The sequence below is a fragment of the Phascolarctos cinereus genome, unplaced genomic scaffold (genome assembly GCF_003287225.1).
Source record: "Phascolarctos cinereus isolate Bilbo 61053 unplaced genomic scaffold, phaCin_HiC Scaffold_9;HRSCAF=440, whole genome shotgun sequence".
NCBI lineage: Eukaryota > Metazoa > Chordata > Mammalia > Diprotodontia > Phascolarctidae > Phascolarctos > Phascolarctos cinereus.
Window position 1 is genome coordinate 131,278,496 of NW_027556402.1, and position 27,132 is coordinate 131,305,627.

Below are 27,132 nucleotides of genomic sequence, written 5' to 3' on the forward strand. Positions count from 1 at the left end.
ATTGATTTTTTTCTTGACTAGGTAAAAGAGATCATTCTTTGCCTCATTTCTTACCTAGCCTTAATCACTTATTGGGCATTGCCTCAGTCAAACTGAGACCTGTGAAAGACCTTAGCTTAAAAAGGCCAAAGTCTCCCACTGTATCCAGAGCCATCTCCAGTCATCCTGATCTATAGTCATATATCTTGTCAGTGGACCCAGATGGCCCTGGAGGAGAGAATGAGGCTTGGTAACTTTGCACAGCCCTCCCTCACTAAAATCCAATTCATTTGTATGTCATGGCATCACCTCCTTGATTTCATGGTCCTCTTTGAGAATGAAGGACAAACAACAACCCTGGTAATTCTTTAAGACTGTAATTTGTAGAGCAGGTACTGATATAGTGTGATAGAGGGAGTTCTCTCATCAGGATTTCACTTTACCAGTGAAATCACAGATCTAGTCTTTCTTAAGTCTACCCCCAAAGGGAAAGATTTCTTTCACTCAAGATATTCAAAACAATATCACTCAGGCTTTGAAGGCAGATATAGTAGAGAAATTCCAAAAAATGCTCTGGGTAGTGATCACATCTTTAGAATGAGTGCAACCTTAGTTTTATGAGTGTCTTGAAGGTGATAACACTATTGGACAGAGTAAAATCTGTACTGCCAGCAACTTTGGAAGAATGATTCATTCTGAATAACTGATCTTTCCGGGTAAACAAAGGTTTATTTCTTTGAGCAGAAAACTATAATAATAATAATAATAATAATAATAACAATTTTATGTGGAAATCTTTCTAAAATGTATCATATATTATTCTGTCTTAAATATATATAACATAATTTACTCCTTGATAACTTAGGTTCATTTTCTCAATGTTAATTGTACTATGATACTCTGTTGAGATGATTATGACTACTTGGGGCTATACTCAATGTTTCAGATAGCTGTGACTTTTGAGTTCTTGGGACTGTTTTTTTTTTTAAATACTGTGTCTTCTGTACTGCTAGATGCCTTTTTTTTTTTTGCTGTTGTCAGTGTACTTGCCATATGCAACCTTTTCATTGCCCTTCAATGTATAGGCTTGGAAACCAGTTCATTAGAATTTTGTGGGAGTAAACACTCTAAGTGAGGGCTTGAAGGGATCTTTGCAAAGTGTATGAATTGTAGTAGATAGGTTGTGTGATGTCTATTTTAGGTGTTCAGAGGCCTTTTTAAAACTTTATTTTCTTTACTTTGCTCTTGCTAGATCAGGTCATTGGATAATTCTGGAATATGAAAAGATCAGTCATATGACTTTCTATTTAAACCTTGTGTGGCAGAGATACTGCTGGGATGGCTGTTAAAGAAATAAGTTACTGTTACAGCTGATATGGAGGAGAAAAGCTCTGACCCCCTCCTACTCTTCCTACTTCTCTCCCTTTTCACCTTTTTACAAGGTGAAAGAGAGAAGGGCTTATGATATGCATCGGCTTGTAAGAGCAACAACAAAAATAGTATCCATCCTAGATTTCAGAGGGATAGCCTCTGACTTATTCCATGTTTTTCCTGGAAGGAAGGAAAGAGGTGATATGGCATAATAAATAGAATGCTAGAATTCCATCTCAAGCACTTACTAGCTGTGTGTCTCTGGATAAGTCATTTAATCTCTCTGTGATCAATGTTCTCATCTGTAGAATGCGGGTAACAGACTCAATAATATCTAAGGTACCTTCCAGCTCTAAATTTATTATCTAATGAGATTGACAGACAAGCAGGGAGGGAGAGTTAGAAATGATAAAATTAGGTGTATGCAAATACTTTGAGGAATAAACAAAAAATAGGTTCTTCACTGGCATAGTGAGGCAATTGATCCATGGAACATGAAGGTGTAGTCCAATTGGGAAGCCATTGTTGTCTGTGGACTCTTTGAGACTTTGATGTGGCCTCTTCAGGAATGAGTTGAGTAACTTGTCAACAGTTAGTGTGTTTATAGATTAACCTTAGGAATCCAGTGGCATTTCTCACAAAGATCTCCTTCCCTCTCCCAGATACCCGGAAGAACTATAATTATTATAGCACGTTGTCATTCACCAGTGACAAATACTACCATGAGTTTGATAAAGAAGCTACCACAAATTTCACAGAAATGAGTCAGAGGATAGAAACAATGGTAAGTCAGAATCTTCTTCCCTCTGCGTCACTTTAATTTACTTTGATTTACAGTAATACAATTAATACTGATAAGGCACTTGAACTGAGTTCTCCCTGGCAAGGTTGGAATGATTGGTCATTCCACTTGCCTACTCCTTTTCCTTTTTCCTTTTTCACTAATGGGGGATGATGCCCAATTGGGCTGCATAGCTGAGAGATATTAAAATGTGATTATGAGAGTGAAATTTATTTCTTTATTCCAAACTTTCTGAATGTCTTTCTCATATTAGCACAGAACTAAAGTTTCAGAATGTCCAGACAAACAGCTGATTAATATAAGAATATGAAAAATATAAGAATATATGTGGCATCGGAAGACCTAGATTTGAATTCTGACTCTCTAATGTTTACTACCTCTGTGACCATGGGAAAGTCACAAAATCTCTGGGCCTCAGTTTCTTTATCTGTAAAATGAGGGTGTTGGACGAGATGACCACTCTGGTCTCTTCTAGTTCCAAGCTGATGATTCTATGATCCTTCAGAATCAACCAATCAACAAGCATTTGTTAAATTCCTATGTGTTAGGTACCATATGGTAGGCAATGGTGTTATAATGACAGAATGAAACAATCTCTTCTCATAAGGAGCTTACATTCTATTGTGGGAGAGGGGAGGAGGACAGCATATAAATAAATAAATAAATCTTGCACAAAACATACAAGATAAGTTTTTTGGGGGTGGGGGTTGTTGAGACCATTAGCACAGTGAGGTTGGGGTGGGAAATCAAGAAATGCTTCATGTAGAAAGTGTCAACACTTGAGTAGAGTTTTGAAAGGAATAAGAGATTCTAAGAGGCAGTAGGAGAAAAAGGGATATTAGAATGGAGGACCCAGAGAAATTACTCCTGTAGGGCAGCTAAGTGGTGTGATAGATAGACCACTGGACCTGGAGTCAGGAAGGCCTGAATTAAATCAGATGCTTACCAGCTGTATGACCTCACTGAGTAAGTCACTTAACTACTATCTGTCTCTATTTCTTTATCTGTAAAATAGGATCATAATGTCACCTGCTTCCCAGAGTTGGTGTGAGGATAAATCAGATGATACTTGCAAAACACTTTGCAAGCTTTAAAGCATTAGTATGACCTAATTCTTTGATGGTTCTCCATTTCTATTTTGCTTTCAGGGTGACTTTCATAGGATCATAGATTTAGAGTTGAAAGGGGCCTTTGCAACAGGTAGTTTAGCCCCATCATTTTACTGGATGAGAATTGGAGATTGCAAGAGCTTAAGTGACTTGTCCAAGGATACCCAGTAAGTAGCAGAGCTAAGATTCAAACCCCAGGTCCTCTGACTCGAAATCTGGCATTCTTTTTTTTTAGGCAATTGGGGGTTAAGTGACTTGCCTAGGGTCACACAACTAGTAAGTGTTAAGTGTTTGGTCTGAGGCTGGATTTGGACTCAGATCCTCCTGACATCTGGGCTGGTGCACTATCCATTGCACCACTTAGCTGCCCCCGAAATCTGGCATTCTTTCCATGATGCTCTTCCATCTTCCTCTTTCTACAGTGGAATGGTCAGGGGCAGAGGTTATCATGGCCACAAGGTGTAACAAGTCCTGTGACCCTGATACCCATTGCCTATGGGATCCAGAGCAAATCACTCAACTCTATGAGCTTCACCTTCTTAATCTGAAACACGAGGAGCATGCTTACATTGCAAATCTCCCAAGGTTGTTGGGAGAAATGTACTTTGTCAACTGCTTGAGAAGTATGAATTGTTATTTTGGTAAACTTGGCAGGAAAGTGGGTAGCACTGATATGCCAAGCATGGATGCAAAGTTATTAAGGTGTACGCTTCTTGGTAATAGCATTAGCCTCAGAAGATTCTAAAATGACAATGATTTGGCTAGTACTAGTACAATGATATGGAAGTATTTCCAATGACTGTATAGAAATATGGATGGAAGTATATTATGAGTAATTCTATTAGGGCAAAGTTTATTATTGAATATGTTGTGAGATGGAGCAGCTAGGTGGTACAGTGGATAGAGCACTGGTCTTGGAATCAGGAAGACTCATCTTCATGAATTCCAATCCAGCCTTAGACACTTACTAGCTGTTTAACCCCAGACAGGTCACCCTGTTTCCCTTAGTTTTTCATCTGCAAAATGAGCTAGAGAAGGAAACAGCAAACCACTCCAGTGTCTTTGCCAAGAAAACCCCAAAATGGGATCACAAAGAGTTGGATGTGACTTAAATGACTCAATAACAATGAAATATTGCAGGATAGATTTTTCTTTTTAAGTTCCTAGGTCTTGGAACAGTTCCTGATGGAACTATAAAAATTCCTGTAAGGAGAAACACAGTGAGAGTTGATTGCAGTCAGGCTCCGTCTAGTGGCTGGTCTGGAAGATGATACAGATGCTCATCCTTAAACAGCGAGCATCTTCATAGGGAAGAGGACAAAGTGCTCCTTAAAACAAGTGAAAATTGTAACAGTTTAGAGTTGAACCTCAGAGTCTGATGACTTCTAGCCATCACCACACTAAACTGCGGGGAGCTTTGCTCTTGATTGGTGGTCTGTAGGATAGCTAGAATTTTTCTGGGGGGAGGAAAGAATAAGACCTCATTTATTTACCTACTAGGGCAGGAAAGGCACCTTATAGCCAAGTCTTAGCAGCATTTGGTAGTGGCAGTAAGGTGCTCATGATCTCTTTTATGTACTCCATGCAACACCAGAGGGCACTCTGGGGAAATTCAAAACACTGTATCTTTAGGATAGCTTGCCACCTCTATTCACTAAACTGCTTCTTTTGACAGTGTATGACATGTACAAGGTGCTTAACAAATGCTTGTTGATTGATTTTAAGGCTAACACTCCTCATTTAGTCTAAAAGTGTGATGTGTGTGTGAGTGTGTGGTGTGTGTAGATTTTTGAATTAGCCCCCACTAAGAGAAAACTGTTTCAAGCTTAAGTATATACAGTTCTTTACTCATACCACATGGGAAAAAGAATACATTAAAATAACTACTGCATAGGCTAAACATCTGTGGCTTCTCTGAGGCAGAGGCAGCAGCAATCTTTTTAGCCCATAGACAAGCCCCAAACTTAGGAGTTCAAGCCCAGTCATCTAGTTTGAGTGCTAAGATTCAGATTTCTGCTCTGATGCAAGGAGAGAATAATATTAGTCAATCACATCTGTTCCCAGTTATCTGTGTATTCTAGGTTCTTGTAGCTTCCATTCACTCACGTAATAACCATTTATTCAATGCCTACTATATACCAGACCCTGTGTTAAGTGTTGGTAATACAAAAAGAGGCAAAAGATAGTCCCTGCTCTCAAGGAGCTCACAACCTAATGGGAGAGAGGGAGAGTCAACAAGCAGATAAATATGTACAAACAAGATATCTATCTATATCTATATCTATATCTATATCTATATCTATATCTATATCTATATCTATATCTATATCTATATCTATATCTATATCTATATCTATATCTATATCTATATCTATATCTATATCTATATCTATATCTATATCTATATATGTGTGTGTGTATATATATATGTGTATGTATGTATACACACACATATAAAGGAAAAATAGGAAATAATTAAGAGAGGGAATGCACTAGAAATAAGAGTGGTTGGGAAAGGCTTCCTGTAGAAGATGGGACTTCAGTTGTTATTTAAAGGAAGTCAGTTAAATTTAGTTATGTACTCAGAAAGGACTTCCAGTGACTAAGAATTATGGGTTTACACCTTGGCCATAGCTATTATTTACATGTGAGCCTTATTATAATTTGCTCTAAGTTTAAGCTCACTCTTTTCCCTAGAGTTTGTTGGAACTTCTGGGATCATCTACTCCACACTTGGAGGGAGAAGTATTTTTGTGCCTGCTATTTTTGCTTTCTTTCTCAGTAAATAGCTTTTCTAAAAGCTAAAAACAAGCAAAAAAAAAAAAGGAAACCAGTAGGCAGAGATGAGGAAGGAAAGCATACCAGACGTGGGGGAATATACAGAGAAAATGCCCAGACCTGAGAGATGAAATATCTTGTTCTTGGAATAGCCAAAAGGCCAGTATTACTGGATAGAAGAATACATAGTGAATAATAATATGTAAGAAGACTGGAAAGGCAGGAGGGAGCTAGGTTATAAAGTGCTTTGAATGCTCAACAGAAGATTTTGTATTTGATTCTGGAGGCAATAGGGAGCACTGTAGTTCATTTAGGAAAAGAGTGATGTGGTTAGACCTATGCTTTAGGAAAATCACTTTAGTGACTGAATACAGGATGGATTGGCATGGGGAGAAACAAGGCAGGCAGACTGGTCAGCAGGCTATTGCCATCTTCCAGGTATGAGGTGATAAAAGCCTACACTAGAGTGGGTGACAGTGTTGGAGGAGAGAAGGGGGCATATTTGAGGGATGTCGCAAAGATGAAAGTAATAAGCCTCAGCAACATATTGAATATAAGAGTGAGAGATAATGAGAAGTCAAGAATGAGACCTGGATTGTGAGCCTGAAAGACTAAACACTGGGGTTACAAAGAAAGGCAAAAATCAGTCCTGTGTACTCCTGAAGCTCACAGTCTAATGGTATGAAAAACTTAAATGGTAAAGAAATGAATCCTTAGTCCTTTTGCTTTCTGTGTCAATCATGAAAAAGTTGGAATTCTTGATATCCTAACAGATCCAAATTGACTGTAGATTATATAGACATAGGAATATCTTAGTAGTCATTAAAATAATTTGGAGGAAATAAAAGCAGCAAAAAGGTCATGGGCTCTTCTTGGAGGATGTACTATGTGTTAAATTGGTTTTATTCTCAATTGTAGAACCCAACTTTCAAGTTCAATTAAATTAAACAAGTGGGGAGTCTTGAAACCAATTTGCAATGGTAGAGATTAGCAAAAAGCAAATTGTTTCCATTATCCATAAGCAGCATGAAATAATTAGAATTTAAGAACAAGACAAATATAAATTCATCAAAACCACTTACTTTCTGAAAAGGACTAGGTGAGGTGCTGAGGATACAAAGGTAAAAACTAACATAGTTTCTTCCCTCAAGTTAATAGGGGTATACATTTAATTGATCAATTAAGTATTTTATTATGGTTTAATAGGGAGATAATATGCATACAATTAAGTAGATATAAGGTAGAATGTGATGGGGCAAAGAAGAGATACAGGTGAAATGATTTAAGAAAATTTAGAGAGAATGAATGAATGAATAAATATAATTTATTAAGCAGTTAGTATGTGTCAAACAATGGACTAATCCTGAGGGTGAAATACAAAAGCAAGAGCCCGGCCTTAAAGAAGCCTACATTTTATTGAGGGAGATAAAAGAGAATGATGGGCTGGAGAAAAGAGTGATGGCTGGGAAATCACGAATATGGTAAGTGGAACAATGGAACATTCCATTAACACACATTTTCCAGAGGTGATTTGGTTACATTTCTTAGAGAAAGGGGTAGAAGTGGGAGTGTAGGTGTAGTGGTGTCATTTGGGTCGGGCTAAAAATAACCTGGTGTGAAGATAAGGGTGTTTGGTTTCTAAGAGATGAGAGAATTCATATTCATCTGGGAGAGAATCAGAAAAGCCTTTTCAAGCTAAGCTTTGAAAAAAAACAAGAGGCTTTTAATAGGTAGAAATGTGAAGGATGTGGTTTCTAGGCATGGAGGATGGCCTAAACAAATGCACAGAGGTAAGAGAACACAGGATATGGTCAGAACAATAATAGTGTTCCAGTTGGACCAGAATAGAGAGTGCATGAAGGAAGGTAAGCCTGGAAAGACAAATTAGAAGTTGATTCTGTAGGGTCTTAAATGTTAGGTAAGGACTTTATACTTTGTTCTGTAGGCAACCACAGAGTCATAGAATCTCAGAGTTGGAAGGCACCACAGAGGTCATTGATTTTGACCCATAGCTAAATAAGAATCTCCTCTACAATATACCCCCAAAGTGGACATTCAGCCTTTGCTTGAAGACTTTTAGTGAGGGAGAACCCACTACTTCTCAAGGAAGCCCATTCTACATCTGCATAGCTCTGTTAGGAAGTTTTTCTTCACCTACTTTTATCCTCTTGGGCTTAGTAGAACAAATCTAATCCTTCTTCCACATGACAGTGCTTCAAATACTTGAAGGACAGCAATCATACTCCCCTTAAATCTCCATGTTTCTCCCACATCTTCCCCAGGCTTCTTCCTTCAACTGATCTTCATGTGACATGAACTCAAGGCCCTTTGCCATCTTGGTTGCCTTCCTCTTAATGATCTTGGCTTATCAATGTTCTCCTTAAAATGTGGCACCCAGAACTGAACTTGGTACTCCATATGTGGTCTTACCACTGCAGAAGACAGTGGGACAGAAGACAGAAGACTTCCCTAGTCTTGGACCACTATGCTCTCTGTTTCTCTCATTTTCTAAAGTTGACTATCTTCTCTCAATAGTCAGACACTGAGAGTCTGGGAAGGATGAGGAGGTGGTCAGACCTGGGCATCTAAAGTTACTGAGGGGCTGGGGTATTTCTCTGAATTGACTCAATTTAAGAAGGGGCAGGGCAGAGGGAAGAAAAAGAAATTTACACGACAACTTCATTATACATTTAAAAGGAATAGCAAGTTGTACATAATCTATTTGTAGTTTCATGTACAATTATTTTATTAGGCTATGTTATGGAAATGCTTGCTTTATTCTATAAATTAAAAATAAAATAAATTAAAACCAAAAAGCAAAAAATTTAAAATTTAAAACAAAAGGTGGGGCTATGTAAAGTTGCCCTTAGGTAATTAATTCCCAGTCAATAATTCTTGATTATCAGGAGGCACCTGGAATTGTGGCTGCCAATGTTTCCGCTATCTGAAGCTGCCAAAGCTGCATCATCTCTGAATGTGGTTTTTCTCTCTCTAACTATGGTGACATGGGTTTTTTTCCTTCTTAGCTTCATTTCTATTTATTTATTTATTTATTTTGGGCAGTTGGGGTTAAGTGACTTGCCCAGGGTCACACAGCTAGTAAGTGTGAAGTGTTTGGTCTGATGGCAGATTTGAACTCAGATACTCCCGACTTCAGGGCCGGTGCCCTATCCACTGTGCCACCTAGCTGCCCCTTCTTCCTTGTTTTAGAGCAGGGGTTGTCCACCTGGGGTATGTGAACTTTCTAAACAAAATATTTTTCAACTTAATGTAATTGGTTTCCTTTGTAATCTCATACGTTTTGCAACATTTATCTGAGAAGGCAACCATTGGTTTCACCAGACTGCCTAAGGGGTATATGAAACACAAAGATTAGCAACCACTGTGCTAGCCTTATTCCAAGGCAGATTCAGAGTAGAGTGAAATGTGCCAACCTTGTTCAAAATGACCCAATGAGTTCTCTGTGATGCAATATGTATGCCAATAACCTCTTATTAACATTCTGAATGTTTCTGAAACAGGTTAAAAATGCATTTTCTCAATCCAGCTTAAGGAGAGAATTCATAAAGTCCCAGGTTATTAAGTTCAGGTATGTGGACATATAGAATTTTTCTTTGTATATGAAGATAGATGTTGATGTAGTCATTAGAGTGTGTTTGTATTGGAATATTTTTATAATATTGATATTGTGTTCTTATATATCACTCACACCCTCTAACTCCAATATCATGCATTCATTTTATGGGTGGCTGTTGTCAGAGGTACATTCTGTGGTCACAGCAGATTTAAAATTTTTTTTATTATGAGTGAAGCTAAGTATGAGTTATTGCAGTGTGGTGGAAAGCTCTTCCTCTTCATCTCCCCATCCTGGCTTCGCCGGCTTCCTTTAATTACTAGCTAAATCCTACCTCCTCAGGAAGACTTTCTTGATCTCCCTTTATTTTGATTTGTTGTTTAGTTATTTTCAGTCATGTCCAACTCTTTGTGACCCTATTTGGAGTTTTCTTTGCAAAGGTACTGGAGTGGTTTGCCATTTCCTTCTCCAGCTCACTTTACAGATAAGGAAACTGAGGTAAACCTTTTAGTTGCCTCCCTTACTTCTATTGCATTCTTTCTATTGCTTATTTTTAATTTTTCCTGTCTATACCTTTTTCGTACAGAATTGTTTGCATGTTGTCTCCCCCATTAGACTGTGAGCAAATTGAGGGCAGGGACTCTTACTGTTCTTTTTATATCCAGTATTTGGTACAGTACCTGGCACCTAGTAGGCTCTTAATAAATATTTATTAACTGACTGACTGAAAGACAACTGGAATTGGAGTCTGATAACCTGGCTTCTAATTTCAGTTTTATGACTTGGTACAGTGGAAAGTAGCAGCGAGGTGATCCAGCAGATAGAGAGCCTGGACCAGAGTCAGGGAGACTCATCTTTTTGAGTTCAAATCTGGACTCAGACACTTAGTAGCAGTGTGACCTTGGGCAAGTCACTTACCCCCATTTGCCTCAGTTGCCTCATCTGTAAAATAAGCTGGAAAAGGAAATAGAAAACCACTCTGGTATCTTTGACGAGAAAACTCCAAATGAAGTCACAGATAGTGGGACATGGCGGAAATGACTGAACAGCAACAACATAATAGAAAGAGCATTGACTCTGGGGTCAGAGGAGCTAGGTTCAAATCCTGCTCCTGATGCACATTACCTGTGTGACTTTGGGACAAGTCATTTCACTATCCTAGGCCTTAGAATAAAGTTATTGGGTTAGTGGACCTCTAAGATGTCTTCTAGCTCTAAATCTGTGATCCTATAAACTGGCTTAATATTGATCCAGAAAATAATCTAACACTCATTTACTAGTCAAATGAGTAAAGAAACAAAAGGAGAAGGCAGAGAAAAACAATAGCATTGTGTAGTGGAAAGAGCAGTAGACTTGAAAGCAGTAGACCTGGATTTCAATCCTAACTTCCAAATTAATTAACTGCCTAACTGTGGGTAGATCTCTCTTTTCCTCCATGTACTTTGGTTTCCTTGCCTGAAAATTACATTTGGACTATGTATTTCATAGGATTGCTGTGAGGGCTAAACAAAATAATGTATACTATAGTACAATACAAATGTTAGCTGTTAGTATTATTAGGGCCTTTATTCGCTTTCTGAATTTATTGTCTTGCTTTTGTCTTGCTTTGTTTTGTGTATTGCACAGTCCCCAGGATCCCGGAGTGGTGGCCCACATGCTGATGATTTTTAGATTCCCCTCTACTCAGAGTCCTGAATCTATAAAGAAAACAATTCAACGTGTGCTGCACGAGAAACTCCAACATGCAACTGGGCCCCCCAAAGTAGACCCTTCGTCAGTTGTGCTCACAAGCAAGTTTTCCAGTTTTCTGCAATTTACCTTTCTTGCACAGATCAGTATTAATTTTTGGTTTGGGGCATTTTCCTTTCCTCTCTTCTCTTTCTTGTATAGTCTAACCAGCTCCTAAAATGAGATTGCACAGTAAGTACCCTCATACTTCTAAAATAGGATAGCGCTCAGTGCTGCTCTTTAGCTTCCAAAGACATCTGACAGAGTATCCTTCTCATGACTCTGGGTAAGATTATCTTGTCCATCACCCATAGAAAATGACTAGAAATAGTACAAGGGGATCGTCTTCTTACCATGATTCTCTCCTATCTTAGGCTACTATGAGTTCTTCTGAAGTTGTAATAAGTCAAAAAGACTTCATCTATTCACCTCCCTTCTAAAATAAATGTAGTATTAATATACAAAGCACTCCACAAGTACATGTACATATACATACGTGCATACATATATAAACATACATACATATTCACATATACGAATAGGGAATAAGAACTAGACCCATGATTTCAGTGGTATAGGAAACTCCCAGGTAAGAAAGTTTCCTCTACCAGTGCAGGTCAATATCCTCTCTAAAATTCTTTACAACAAAAGTTACCTAGATCCCTGAGAAGTTAAGTGACTTAACCAGGGATATACAGCCAGTATGTGTCAGAGGCAGAACTTAAATCCATATCTTCCTGGCTTTTCTAGTCATTCAGCCTACCACATTGCCCTCCTCCTTCTTTCTCTCTCCTCTCACCTTCTTTCATTCTCTCTGTCCCCCTTTCTCTCCTTTCCTTCTTCACTTGTGTGCATGTGTATGTATGTAATGCAGTATTGATATGCCACACTCCCTTGATCGTAGTTTGGCAGTTAGTCAACAAGTATCTATTGCTATGTGCCAGACACTTTGATAAGCACTGGGAAGACAAATACAAGCCAAAGGAATTTACAATGTTTCAATCGATTCGAAATTCATTTAAATGTGATGGATCTTAAATTATTTTAGATTAAGGAAAGACCAAATTGAGGAAGTCACTATTTCCTTAGTCACATTGTAGTAGAAATAGAACTTCCAGGGAAATAGAAAATACGGATTCTGGTCCCAGCTCTGAAGTTGATTAGCTATGTGGCTTGCGAAAGTCACTTCAACTTCTCTGGGCCTCAGTTTTTTCATCTATAAGATGAGTGAGTTTGGACTGAATATCCTAAAACTGCTTTTAGTTCTATAATTTATGTTGCAATTAGTGTGCAATTTGGGGAAATAATTTATTCCTTTGTGTGAAACACTGAGTAATCACATGGCTTGCCAGATGAGTACCATTAAAAATTTTGATGGAAAACCGTTTCAGATGTGGGCTTCTTATATAGTGTCATGGGATTTATACCTGGAAGGAACCTTATAGGCTTATAGATAATTTAATTCCCCTCTTTTACAAGTAGGGAAATTGAGGCTGAGAGGGACATTTACTTGCCCAGTGTCACACAGATGATAAATATTTAGTCTGGGATTCAAATATAGGTTCTCTAACTCTAAATGAAGCGCATTTTTCATGGCACCCTGCTATGCCATGCTGCCTCTCACCCTAATAACTCACATTGAGAGATAACCTTCTAGTTTACAAAGTATTTTATCTATATTATTTCCTTTGACCTTCACTAGAACTCTGTGAAGTACATAGTGATTCAATCTTTGCGAGGAGGTAGTTTAAATAGCAATTCTGGTGAGGACTGAGTAAATATTTTTGCCTCTGATCAGAAGGAAACTGCATCTGTGGGTACTTTTCTTGGGAATTCTTATAAGTTATTATGTCAGGCATATTTATATTGGCTACAGGTTATAGTTTTGTGGGACAGGCCTGATTTAAAGAAAATAAAGTGGTTTTTAATCAAATATTGCAAAAAAGGAGTATTCTTCACCAAAGTCTAAGTCCCTGCACAGAAAATGTCACTGTTCATGTATACCCCTATCATCATGAGAAGGTGACTTGAGTTTGCAAGTTCTCATATTTGTGATGTTACTGGTGACTGGAGGCCCATAAAAGGCAGGTTCCCTAAATACAAATTCCAGGGATCTAGAGAAATCAGGGCTCTGCTCTTCTATTCTAGATTTCCCTAAGTCCCACAATAGATCAGTTATAGTCACAGAGATCAAGAGGTAATTGATTTAAAAGGGTTTGTAAGATTTCCCACAGATTTTTCCCTCCTTCTCTCTCCAAAACAGGGGTTATTTCTTCTACCCATGGGGACCCTGAACCAGCATATCTTAGGGATTTTGAAAATCCACTGGGACCAGTTCCTTCCTCTGAAATGATATCTGAGACCCTGTGGCTAGGTCCTCCCAGCTACAGGATAGGTATAGTAATTTTAGGGAGAAGCTGTATTCCTGAATTGAACCACCAAATTGTAGCCTTTGACTAGTCATACGAATCCTGCTACGTCCAGCTGATGTTTCTTAAAAATGTAAATTAATCCGTCAGTCAGCAATATGCGCCTTTAACAAGTGTCTACTATCAATTTTATTCTTAACTTACATAATAATTTTAGGCATACTTTGCCATTTAATTTCTGCGTAAACGTCATTCGGTAGTGGCTGTTAGCAATTTAGCTTTAAGTTTTTTAGCTTTTCTGTCAAGAAATCAGCAGTTATAAAAAAAATCAGTAGCTATAAAATAACATTTTGAGGAGCTCTTTTTTCAGGACACCTATAGAGAATAATATTGTAAGGTTAGTTCAGGCTCTCATCATCGCTCACTTACATTACTGCAACAGCCTTTTAATTGGTCTCTCTGCCTCAAGGCTCTTCCCACTCCAACCTACCCTCCATACTGTTGCCAAAGTAATTTTCCTTAAGTATACATTTGATGAGATGACTTACTCAACAGATTCCAGTGGTTTTCTATTAACTCTAGGATAAAATATAAACTCCTTTGTTTAGCTTTTAAAGCTCCATGCAACCTGGCTCCAACGTATCTTTCTAGACTGATTGGACAGTATTCCCACTTTCAGATTTGGGAATCCAGCCAAACTAGCCTTCTCTACTCCTTACAAAAGGAACCCTCTATCTCCCAGTTCCATGCCTTCATGTTAGCCATTTTATGTGCCTGGAATGCATTCCTTCCTCACCTCTGCCTCAGCATCCTCTTCCTTTAAGATGCAACTCAGGCAACATCTTCTGCGTGAAACCTTTTCTAATTTCCCCAACTGCTACTCCCCTTCTTCTCATACTACCTTGTATTTAACTACTTTTTATATTTGCATTTATTCATTTTATATTTAGTCTGTATATATTTATATAGATATACTTGTTGTCTACCCCTTAGGATGTAAGCTTCTTGCAGGTAGGGATTATTTCATTCTTTGTACATAATTATATCCTTGCACAGTACCTAGGACAGTGTCTGGCATCTAGTGGCTAAATAAATTCTTGTTGATTGATTGATTCATAATTTTATTTCTTCAATTCTTGCATAAGTATTTTTAAAAGCAGTTAATTTAATTTAGAAAGTTCTGAAGTTTATGCTCCTTAGCCAGAAAAAATAAGCAAAATACACAGTTGCCTTCCACATAACAGATTCCAGACAGTTTTTTTTTTTTTATCACTTAGCCTTTGACTTGCAATGGAAGTCCCATTAGGTATTCAACATTTCTAAGTAAACTCAAAATGATCAGATGTGGTACAATGGAAGTCTGATGTCATTTTGCTCTGTGTTTCTGTGTATTTCAGATATCAACAAGACAGAAACAGACAACTATTTGAGTAACTGTAAGTTCAAGTTATTTATTAAAAGCAGCCAACAGAATTGTCTTAATATAAAACAAAATTTAAGGATGTATGGCTTTCTCTCTTTGAATTGGGCCTAGCTTTGGGATGTTATCTTGGGTATGGAACAGGTAATTGCTCTGGTTTGTTATACTTCTTGTGAGTAATCAGAAACAATTTGGTTTAGTAGTATAGTCACTAGAAAGAGCTACATGCATGTGGGATGGCATCAAAGCACCGTGTTGACCTTAAGGAGTGACTTCACCTACTATGAAATGCTATAATGATCCAGACTATGATTGGGTTGGCTGATATGACTTCCATTCCAGTTAATTATCCTCTCCACAATTATTATGAGTCTATAGAATTTGGAATGAATAATGGATTTGACATCTTCACTTAACTGCGTATGTTTTCTTCCTCCTAAAGAGTTATTTTTAGGAGTATCTTTGGAGAGAACATAGCACCAGGTGTTATTTATAGGGATAGGGATCAGACCTATAATTTCATTGGCATAGAGGAGGGAGATTCATTTCTTATCTCTGTGGGAGATGTAGGTTGGCACCTTCTCTGTAATTTATAGTTTCAGAAAGTTGCCAAGAGCCCTGAAAGGTTAAATAACTTGACCCAAATAACATAGGTAGCAAGAGCCTGAGGTGGGACTTAAACCCAGGTTTTTCCTAGTTCTGAGGCTAGCTTTCTAGCCATTATGCCACATTTCCAATCAAGAGGTTAGCCCCTATATCACTGGCAAGTATTATGTCTTACTGTTCCTGGGAGGGTGGGGGAGGTAGATAAACTATTAAGCAGGAAACTCTATTAAATACTATTGCAAACATTCTCTAAAAATGATTTGACAGCGGGGCAATGAATTCATATCTTTGTTCTATTTCTGGGCCACCCTTGCCCCCACAAATGCAGAGTCTCCATGCTAGGCCTTTAATCCCATACTCGCATAGCTGGTGCCATTTAAAATGCTTTCAACTGAATGTCTGAAAGCCTCAAAGAAATCCTTGTATTCATCCCCAAATTCTAGATCTATACATATCTCCCACATGAGTGTCCCCATACTTTAGTTCAATGATTCAGAAACTATGTTCAATAGGTGAGGAATAACAGCACATTAACACACTCTGCCTAAAAGCTGTCCTTCCTTCCTTTGTCATGGAAGGTATTGGAATCAGGGAGGTGGTGAGTGTGGGCAAGCTCTTTTGGCATGGTTTTAGCAGTCAGGCAAATTGGCTGCTTTATAACATTACCAGGCTGTATCTAAGGAGGTGTATATATGTGGGAAGCAAACAAATTCCAACAACCTTTCCTGCCCCTGCTACGCAAAACCACAAAAGAACAAAAAGCAAATTCCTAGATAGTAGTATATAAAAGAATAAAGTTACAATGCTCAAAAATGAAGAAAATCTAACACCCCTTCTCTTTGTGACAGGCTGCGGAACACGGATGGGTGCAAGCTTTGGCACAAGTGACAGGATAGTTGGAGGACAAGAAGTAGTGCAAGAAGGTGAATGGCCCTGGCAGGCCAGTTTGAGGTGGAATGGGGTTCATCGTTGTGGGGCAACCTTGATCGGTGCCACGTGGCTCGTCAGCGCTGCTCACTGCTTCAGAAAGTAAGTCCAGAGACTCCCCTTGGAATTGAGTGAGTGAGAAAAGAGTGGAGTTTCACTCTGAGAAGAGGGAGGATCATTTTGAAGCCTAGATGAATTAAAGTTAGATGCGTTTTTTAAAAGGACTTCTTTATCTGAACAGGGAGTAAAGGATGGAAATAAAAAAAGATTTGATACAAATTCATGGATGATGAATTGTAAGTGGCTTGTTAATTGAAACTAGGTTGTCTTGGGGACATTCTTAACTGCTGATGTTAATGGAAGAGACAAACCTAAGCTTCTACAGGTCTGTTGGTACTATCAGAAGAGACAGACAGCTGAATGGAGTATGAATTATGCTGAATGGTAGAGATACAAATACAAATAGCAAGATTATTTCTGCCTTCAAGGGGCTTACATTAGAAAGCAGAAGACTAGCATGGTAGGGTTAAGAGCAGAAAGAATCAATTTCTCCCTTTTTGCATATACAATGTGTGTTCTGCCCACATGTTTTTGAGGCCACATAACGTTATATGGAGATGAAAGGAGCCTGATAGTTCAGGTGAGAAGACAATGAAGTTCTTGGAAGCATATTGCTGGAATTACCCCATAAATTGACTCTATAATCATCCCCCCTTCTATCTCTTCCTAACCAATGGAGGCTGAGGGAAGTGTTTGTTTTTGTGGATTGAAATTTAGACTTTCAATAAAAGAACAAGGTATTTGAACCCCTATGAAGTGAAGTGTGCTATTATAAAGTAGTGGCAGCTCATGGAAAGTGCTTTTCATTTCCTTTTTCAGTTACAAGGACCCTGCCCAATGGACTGCTTCTTTTGGTGTGACAATAAATCCCCCCAAAGAGAAACAACGCCTCAAGAGAATTATTGTTCATGAAAACTACAAGTACCCATCTCATGACTATGACATTGCTGTTACAGAGCTTTCTAGACCTGTAACTTACACTAATGCTGTGCATCGAGTGTGCCTCCCAGATGCATCCCATCAAATTAATCCAGGTTCTGCAGCGTACGTCACAGGATTTGGAGCACTCAGGAATGATGGTGGGCACTTGAACAGAAACTAAATGTGCACTAGTAGAACCTAATACTCTAAGCCACTGATAGGGAAGAATATAATGGTGCAAATATAAAATCTGTTTGGCTTTTAAAGCCCTTTACAATTTAGCCCCTTTTTTCCATTCCAGTTGTTTTAACCCTTTATTCCCTTCCATGTACTTGATGATCCAGTGACATTACCCTTCTTTCTGTTCTTTCCACACCACACTCCTATCTCCTAACTCAATGTCTTGTGATGGGCCTTTAGTCTTTCTTTTTTTTTTTTTTTTGGTCAAGCAATGGGGTTAAGCGACTTGCCCAGGGTCACATAGCTAGTAAGTGTTATGTGTCTGAGGTCACATTTGAACTTAGGTCCTCCTGAATCCAGGGTTGGTGCTCTATCCATGTGCCACCTAGCTGCCCGTGATGGGCCTTTAGTCTATGCTTGATGTGCTTTCCATCTTTGCTTTTCCTGGCTTCCTTCCAAGACTCAGCTAAAATTCCAACTTCTTCAGAAGACCTTTCCCAATTGTCCCTTAATGCTAGTGATTACCTCTGAGATTTCCTCCCGTTTATTCTACATATATCTTATATGTATATAGTTGTTTCTATGTTATCTTCCCCATTAGAATGTAAGCTCCTCAAGGGCGGGGGCTATTTGTTACCTTTCTTTGTACCCCCAGCACTTAGCACATAGTAAGTTCTTATTTACTTAAGCACTTAAGAAGTACTGGCTTAAGCACTATACCACAGGCTTGGGTATTACACCATAGTAAACACTTAATAAAGGCTTGTTGACTTTATCTGATGCCAAGCTTTGCTGGTCAGCCAGTGGATTGGGTTAAAATCAGGCTTGGGAGTAAGTTGGGGAATTAAGGATGAATGTCCCTAAGCTTTTCCATCACTATGATACCACATTGCTGCTGTAGTAGACATTCATTCAGTGAGCATTTACTAAACAGCAGTCTACTATGTGTGATTCATATTAGCAACAGGGCAAAAATAATGGATTGAATGCTGGACTTGGAGTCGTGAAGGCACTAGATAGCTACGTAATTCTGATCAAGAAACTTCACCTCTATGTGTTTCAGAAAGTTTCTTGGGCCTTCTCTACTAAGTCATAGACTATAGTCTACACTGGAAGAGGGAGTACCCATGATATTGAAATCTCCCATCCATCAGGTATTTGAGTACCTGTAGCTAACTGTGCCGAGTGCTAGAAGATAAACAGACAAATGAGACCTGCAAACTCTAAAGGGGAAATGATGTACACAGATAAAACACAAGTAGAATACAAGAAAGGCAGCTGATGGTACAAGTGGATAGAATGCCTGGCCTGCAGTCAGGAAGACTCATCTTTGTGACTTCAAATATGGCCTCAGACACTAGCTGTGTGACACTGGGCAAGTCACTAAACTCAGTTTACCTCAGTTTCTTCATCTGTAAAATGAGCTGGAGAAGGAAATGACAAACCATTCCAGTATCTGCCAAGAAAACCCCAAATAGGGTCACAAAGAGTTGGACGTGACTGAAAATCACTGAACAACAAAAAGAGTGCAAGTGGGCAAGAGGAATTTCAAATCTTATGAAATCAGATAAGGGAGAAATAATTAACATTTGGGGAATGTGGAGAGCCCTTCATTTAAGAAGTAAGATTTAAGGGTAGTATATCACCAGGCAGAACAAGACGGAGGGCATTCCATTTGAAGGAAGTCATGTCAGCAAAAACAGAGGTGGTAAATAATGGGATGCATTCAGGCAAAAGTAAATGATCTTGATTATCTGGAACAAAGAATAAATTGGAGAGAAGAGTGACACAAAGAGAAAGGTAAATTGTAGGCATATTTTGGAGATACCTAAATGTCAGGAAGGAGTTTGGGAAATTTTTCCATAGATTTTTGAGCAATGGATTGAAATGATCATGCCTATGCATCAGAAAGTCCAATCTGGCCATGTGGTATGAACTGAATTGAAAGAAGAGATTAAGAGAGGAATGGCTATTAGGAAATGATTGTGATATTTAAGCAAAAGGTAAGGAGGTCCTGAACTAGAATCAAGGCAGTAAAAATCATGAGAAGCAGGAAGAGAATGAGGAAATTATGGTGTCACAGAAGCCAACTGAGTACTCTAGGCTGGTGACCTTGACATGAATTCCTGGAAAAATATTAGAACAGTTTATTCCAGGTGTGATTTGTGAGCACTTAGAGAGAGACAGTGGATTCCCTTGTTTGTTCATAAGAAGTCACACAAGAAATGCCTCATCTATTTTGACAGGATTACTAGACTAGTAGATCAACAGAATGTGAACAATATAACTTGGATTACAGCAAGAAAAAATGGAAAGGTAGACAAAATTGGATGATGATAGGTGGGTCAGACCCCACCTGACTGGAATGACTGGACCCAAATAATTAAAAAAATATTTTATTGATGCTTAACAAAATATTGCTGTTACTTCCCAGTGAATTTTTCTCACATACTCCACCCCTACAACAAAGAAGTATAATTGTACCAAATAATCAACATATTTTCCTATCAGACCTAAATAATTTTGACTGATGGATGGCTCTTAATCCAGATGGAATTCTCTAATAGAATGCCATATTCCTCTGTTCTTCACCCTATTTTATTTATTATTTTCGTCAATAACTTGAGATGAAGGCACAGCTGATATCAATTATCAAAATTGTACATGACATGAAGCTGGAACGTGAAATGATAGAATGTTGATTTTTGTTGTTGTTCGGTCTTTTCAGTCATGTCCAACTCTCTGTGACCCTACCTGGGGTCTTTTGGGCAAAGATACTGGATTGGTTTGCCATTTCCTTTTCCAGCTCATTTTACAGATGAGGAACTGAGGCAAACAGGGTGAAGTGACTTGCCCGGGGTTACACAGCTACGAAGTGTCTGATGCCAGATTTGAACTCAGATTTTCCTGACTCCAGGCCCAGAGCTCTATCCACTTTGCCACCTAATTGCCCACAATGCTGATTTAAAATACCCAAATAGATAGGTCTCACTCTGTCATTTCCTTGCTCAAAAAGCTTCAGGGGCTCTCCTTTGCTTAAAGGATAAAATGTAGGATCCTCAGTCTGCCCTTTAAGGCCTTGTACAGTCTGACTTTAACCAACCTTTCTATCCTTATTTTTCTCTCTTTGCCTTCATGTATTCTACATGCAGAAAAAGTGTCCTGTGGGCCGATCTTCATATCTCTACTTGTTGAAATTCTCTTCTTTCTTAGTTGAAGAACTGAAGATTTTATCATTGAAAAGACTTAAGAGGCACATTACAGGTATCTTCAGGTACTCTGAGGGCTGTGAAGTAAGAGAGGTTTAGATATTCTGTTTGGTCCCAGAGGGCAGAGATAGGAGCAATGGGTAGATGCTACAGAGAGTGAGGTTTAGAAACAACTTTCTAACAATTAAAGCTTTCCAGAGGGTGAATAGGGCTCCCTCTGGAAGTCAGGTTCCCCTCACTAAAAGTCTTCAAGCAAAGGCTGAATGACCACTTGTCAGGTATGGCATCAAGGGGTTTTTTGTTAAGACAAAGATTGATCTAGATGACCTCACTGCAATTCTGTGACTCAGGCACCATCTCCTCCTCAGAGCCTTCCCTGACTCTCCTCAATGAAAGTGATACCTCCCACCTCATATTTCTTATAACACTTTGTCTAGATGCTTCCTTTGTACTTATACCATTTTGCCAATAGCATACTTCTTTTTGTTCATGTCTTATTCCCTCTTCTAGAGTGTAAATTTGGCCGAAAGGAGAACAACCTCTTAATGATAGGACAATAGTAGGAACTGATGGAGGAAGACACAGAAAGCATACATTCTTTGGGAAGAGGAAAGGAACAACATGTACATGGAATATTATTTATGAAATATGTACAGGATAATTTGTGATCAGAGGGCACCAAACTATTAACCGGTCACTAAGTTTAGAATGGGAGAAAATACTATTATAACTGCGTTTCATTATGATGTCTAGATGGCAACCTAACATGGCTAATACATATCCTACTGTAATTGCATTGTCCTGATGGGTTTAATTAAAATGAGAATTCTTTCCTAGGCATCCAGCTATTTTATTTAGACAAGATTGTAAATTAATGGTGCTGTCCCCTGTTACACATTGTCCTATCTGGAAAAAAATAGGTGCAGAAACTGAATCACCTTTTTGATCTATGGTCATACAAGACATGTATCTGAATATCCATTTCTTTTTTTTGGTACCTCTAAATACTAACATCATTTTACCCTTTCCTTGACTTTAGGTAATAGTGTAAACCGTCTTCAGCAAGTAAAAGTGAATATCATAGACACTAAAACATGCAATGAGCCACAAGCTTACAACAATGCTATTACCCCTGGAATGATATGTGCTGGCTATTTGGAAGGAGGAAAAGATGCTTGCCAGGTAAACTAAAGTGCTTTTACATGCTACCATTAGAGACAGTAGATATTTTGTAATTGGCAAGAGTAGATATTTAGTGCATGCTTGGGTCTGCATAATTATTTGAACATCCTTCATTAATCTCTTGCATTTCAATGTCAATATAAAAAGTAGTATAGAAAACATTTGGTGTAGTAGGGGGAAAGGAGCCTTCCATTATATGTAAATGGAAGCAGGATCACCAAGTAATTATAACCAGGAAAAATATACTACATGCTCTTTCAAAACTCCCCTGGAAAGGAAGATCTAAATGCTCTCTAAGATCCATGACCTCAACCATTATGCTAGAATATAACACCTTTTGAAGATTTAAAATTCAATGCTGCCCTCCTATGATCACAACTTTCTTTACCTACTGCCTCTCAAACTCTCTCACTTTACTGGGGCCATTAGCTCTCTTCTGGCTTCACTAGACTCCATTCAGACCCTTGACACCAGGGTCAGCTACTTTGTGGCTGCTCCCCACCCCCAGCCCCATTATTGTTAAGCTCCATATCTATCTTGATACAGTCAAGCTCACTGTGCAAACCTCCAGAGGTGAACCACTCCCACCATTTTGCTGCTTTCTCTACTCCTACTCCTTTGGTTATCAAGGTGAACCACTCCCACCATTTTGCTGCTTTCTCTACTCCTACTCCTTTGGTTATCAAGGTGAACCACTCCCACCATTTTGCTGCTTTCTCTACTCCTACTCCTTTGGTTATCAAGTGCTGTTAGAGGAGGAAAATACTCTAGTGACTTAACTTACAACAAATTCACACTGATTTCACTTAGCCTTCATCTCTACTTGGCAACACTTTGATCAGCCGCTTGAGCACTGCAAGATTCTTTCCTCATGCAAGCTATTTCCAAAATTCTTTTCTCTTTTCAGTCCTCTTCTCTCCATGTTAGTTTTCAGCAGATCCACTTTGCTATGCTCTTACTGAAGAGATTTAGACTGTCTTGTATAAGCCATTTCATCTATGCTCATTTCACCTTGCCATCTTTCTACATTTATACTCTCTTCTTTGGCACAAAGCAATGGCATTCTTTTTAAAAAATTTCATTGCTATAATTTTTTTTAAAATCACCAATATTTCCCACTTCATACCATCCCTCCCCACCAATCTCTTATAATAATGAACTATTTAAAAGAAGAAAGAAACAAATTCCTCCCCCTCCCCCTACCTCCACCCAACCTCCATTAGTAAGTGTCAGAGTTAGCCCAATCTCATGATGAAGTGAGTCATACTAAATGCTTTTGAAATTGATGCATGATAGAAACTTCCTGACAAAACTTCTTTCTGTAAACTGAATTACTAATTTCATTTCTCCCGCTTTTTCCCTAGGGTGACTCTGGTGGACCTATGGTCAGTTCAAATTCTAGAGACATCTGGTATCTTTATGGCATAGTGAGCTGGGGTGATGAATGTGCAGAACCAAATAAGCCAGGTGTCTATACTCGAGTGACTGCTTTTCGTAACTGGATTGAAGCCAAAACTGGTATCTAAGAGAGAAGTGATTTGTAAAGTGAAATGCAGAGTGGACCATACTCACCCCAAACAATCCATATGTATTGGTTATGCTATCTCTATAAAGTTTCTGTCTTTGAGATTTTGACTTAAGGCCATGAATCTCAAATGGCAGTATGAAGAAATTATTTCCATCCATTCTCACAGATTGTTGCATTTTCTGCCTTTGTAAAGGCAGTGAACAATCAAAAAAGACAAAATAAACCATTTTTTGCCTTAAAAACAAATGTGTATATATGTACATATACATATACAGAGATATGTGCTGTAGAATTTTTTTCCTATCTGAACGAGGTCAGAGCAAAGAGTATCATAAGGAATACTATTGTGCCATAATAAGCAATGAAAGGGACAGTTTTAGAGAAACCCAGGAAGATTTATACGAACTGATACAGAGAGAAGTGAGCAGAATCAGAAGAACAATTTATGCTATAACAACAACATTGTAAAATCAAATAATTTTGAAAGACTTAAGAACTCTGAGCAACACAATGACCAACTGTAATCTAGAAGGCTGATGATGAAGAGAGCATCCACCTCATGACAAAGATGTGATGAATCAAATATGCAGAATGAGACACATTTTTGGACAAGACCAATGTGGGAATTTGTTTTGCCTGACTACGCATTTTTGTCATAAGGATTGTCTTTTTCTTTTTTTCTTCCCAGTGGGAGAAGGGAGGTGGGAGGGAAAGAAAAATAATGTTTGTTAATTGAAAATAAAGTTATTTTTTAAAAAAAAAGTACCATAAAACATGGATTTAGTATTAGGAGAGAAAACATAGGAGATAATAAAAGCAATATGTAAGTAAGCTTAAGTATTTATATTTCAGCAGATCCACCATTTCATCAATGTAGACAATCATTCTACCCATGCTATCTTCCTAACCCTATTCTCAGTCCTCCCATAGCACATCTAACCAATTTATTGGAAGCCTCCCTTTAGGTCTTTTAACATTCTGTGGGGCTCAATAAAGCACCCAGACTCTGCATACGTTATTTCTTACTATGTAACTGGCCAAGTTCCTCCTGCAGTCACACATATATTGGATGATAACTTCTCGTGCAAGAGGAGCATGACATAGCGGATTCAGAATTGGCCTTGTAGTCAGGAATACTAGGGTTCAAGTTCTCCCTGTAACACAAACCAGTTGTGAGACCGTGGGAAACTCATTTAACTTCTCAGTGCCCAGGGGAGCTCTAAAACTATAAATTGCAAGAAGGTACCAATCTGCATTAGCAGAGGAATGACCAGGATTTGCTCACAATAATGAAATCATAGGTCTAGTCGTAAATGTGTGCAAACATATAAAAATGAGCATATGTATATTTATACACATATACATAGATGTGTGTATTTATGATACAACATTGTGTAAGTACACATATGCATATAGCTGAATAGATGAAGTAAACCGTGTGTATGTATATACATGTTTAAATAGAAATGTGTACATTTTTCCTAAAGTCTTAGTGCAGTTTTTAAGTTTTATAATTTCAAAAACTTAAAAGCTGTAAGCTTATTAAAAACATTTAAAAAGTTAATTATTTGAATTTAAAAATATTTATGTATTTCTTATTAAATTTCAATATAACCACATCTTATACTATATATTACTCTAGCTGGTGTTCAAACTTTGTAAAAACTTTCATCAGCAGCTGCTCAGTAATCCTAGCCTTAAGAACATCCAGAGAATGAGATTTTGATGCATACTTGACAGTTCTGATATAACTCCATAAGGAAAAGCCTGTTGTTGTAGCCTTGAATTCAGCTTGCCAGAGAACATAATAGACTTTTTCTTCAATGTTTGTCATCTCCAATCAGAACAACTAGAGAAAAACAAAATAAAATTTTGATTATTAAAAATTCACAAAACTAAATAAGTGTGAAAATTTAAATAAGTAAAATTTCAAATCATGCTTTTTTTTTTCAAGTTTATAGACTTTATGGTCCTGAAATTCGTAAAGGTTAAAACTGCATTAAGACTTTTGGGTCATGTTGTGTACACACCATTTGCTTCCTCTATGCAGATGTATAAAAGTTATTGAATGTCAGGATGTATATTTACTTAGTTTAAAGGAATTTCTGAAATTCTTCCAGGGCAATATGATCTCATAGGCACTGAGCCCAGGACCTAAAAACTCTAAAGACTTATGGAATTTGTTTTTCTTGAAAAAAAATTTGCATGTCAAAAATTGTAACATTTTCCTTGATGTACCTGTATGCATATAGCTACGTATATACACATAGTAAGAATAGGATTCTTATTTATTTTAAAACTCTTTCTCCCCCCCACACATACACATGCACATGCGTGTGTGCGTGTGCACACACATTTAATTAGATGTATTCTATTGAAATTAACTAGTTCTTAAAGTTCAGTTTAAAATGCTATTATAACTGCAAAGAAGCAGTTTTGCATAATGGATAGAGGACTGTTTCTTGGAATTAGGAAGAACTAGGTTCATGTTCTGTATCTGACACATACTAGATCTGGGATCCTGTCACATCATTCAATTTCTCAGTGCTTCAGTTCTCTAAGATCTTAAGTTCCAGTCAATTCCTGGTAGGAAGTTTCCACAAACAGAATTCTCTAAACCAATAAAAACACAGGTCTAGATCCATCCCCACCCAATTATACTGTAACTATTAATATAAGTTTTTTTTTAAACCAATAATAATGTTGCTTGGGCCAATAATGTATTTTTAATATTAATTAAGAAACAACTATTTGCTGCATATTGCATCTGGCAGTCCTTGATAATGGTGAGAATAGGAAAACTGGTCCTTCCTTGACCAACCAATTGTCATTCCTCCTGGCCATGGTTAGATTTAGAACATGTGAGGACATCTGAGGGTTACATTGAATTGAAGGGAGACAGAGAAAAGGAGAGTGGAGTTGTTAGATTGTTTTAAGCTCCTTTGAGGAAAGAATATCATGTGCTCATTCACCATCTCATCATACCATGGGTACAATTACTAATTTATATCCTCAACAAGCAGCAAAATGTCTCTCATTCTTTAATCTTGGAAATCAGCAATCCAAGAAGGTCTGGAATTTTATAGTTTTATAATGGAAGGTGATAATCTGGGGAATGATATTTTGTTCCTCCTTTGGCATCTAGGTCATTCATTGGTTAGAGGGCTGAATATGGAGTTGGGAAGACCTGAGCTCAAATCAGGCCTCAGACGTTTGTTAGCTGTCTGTCCCTTGGCGAGTCATTTAACCTCTGCCTGTCTCAGTTTCCTCATCTGTCAAACTGAAATAATAACACCTATTACATAGTATTGCTATGTGGATCAAATCAGATAATATATGTAAAGTGCTTTGAAAATCATAACACTATTTTTATTACTTGACCCATGCCA

General features: G+C 38.0%; 1 protein-coding gene across 1 annotated transcript in view; it reads left to right on the plus strand.

Annotated features, from left to right (window-relative positions):
- LOC110217408 (transmembrane protease serine 11E-like) overlaps nt 1-24,449 on the plus strand; it is a 61,011-nt gene extending 36,562 nt beyond the window's left edge. The window contains exons 3-10 of the mRNA XM_020999805.2: nt 2,013-2,134; nt 9,561-9,628; nt 11,240-11,403; nt 15,108-15,146; nt 16,585-16,765; nt 17,543-17,802; nt 22,073-22,215; nt 23,580-24,449. Coding sequence (XP_020855464.1) covers nt 2,013-2,134; nt 9,561-9,628; nt 11,240-11,403; nt 15,108-15,146; nt 16,585-16,765; nt 17,543-17,802; nt 22,073-22,215; nt 23,580-23,741 — 1,139 coding nt within the window. The 3' untranslated portion in view covers nt 23,742-24,449. The remainder of the gene's footprint in view (nt 1-2,012; nt 2,135-9,560; nt 9,629-11,239; nt 11,404-15,107; nt 15,147-16,584; nt 16,766-17,542; nt 17,803-22,072; nt 22,216-23,579) is intronic.
- Nucleotides 24,450-27,132: the final 2,683 nt, after the last annotated feature.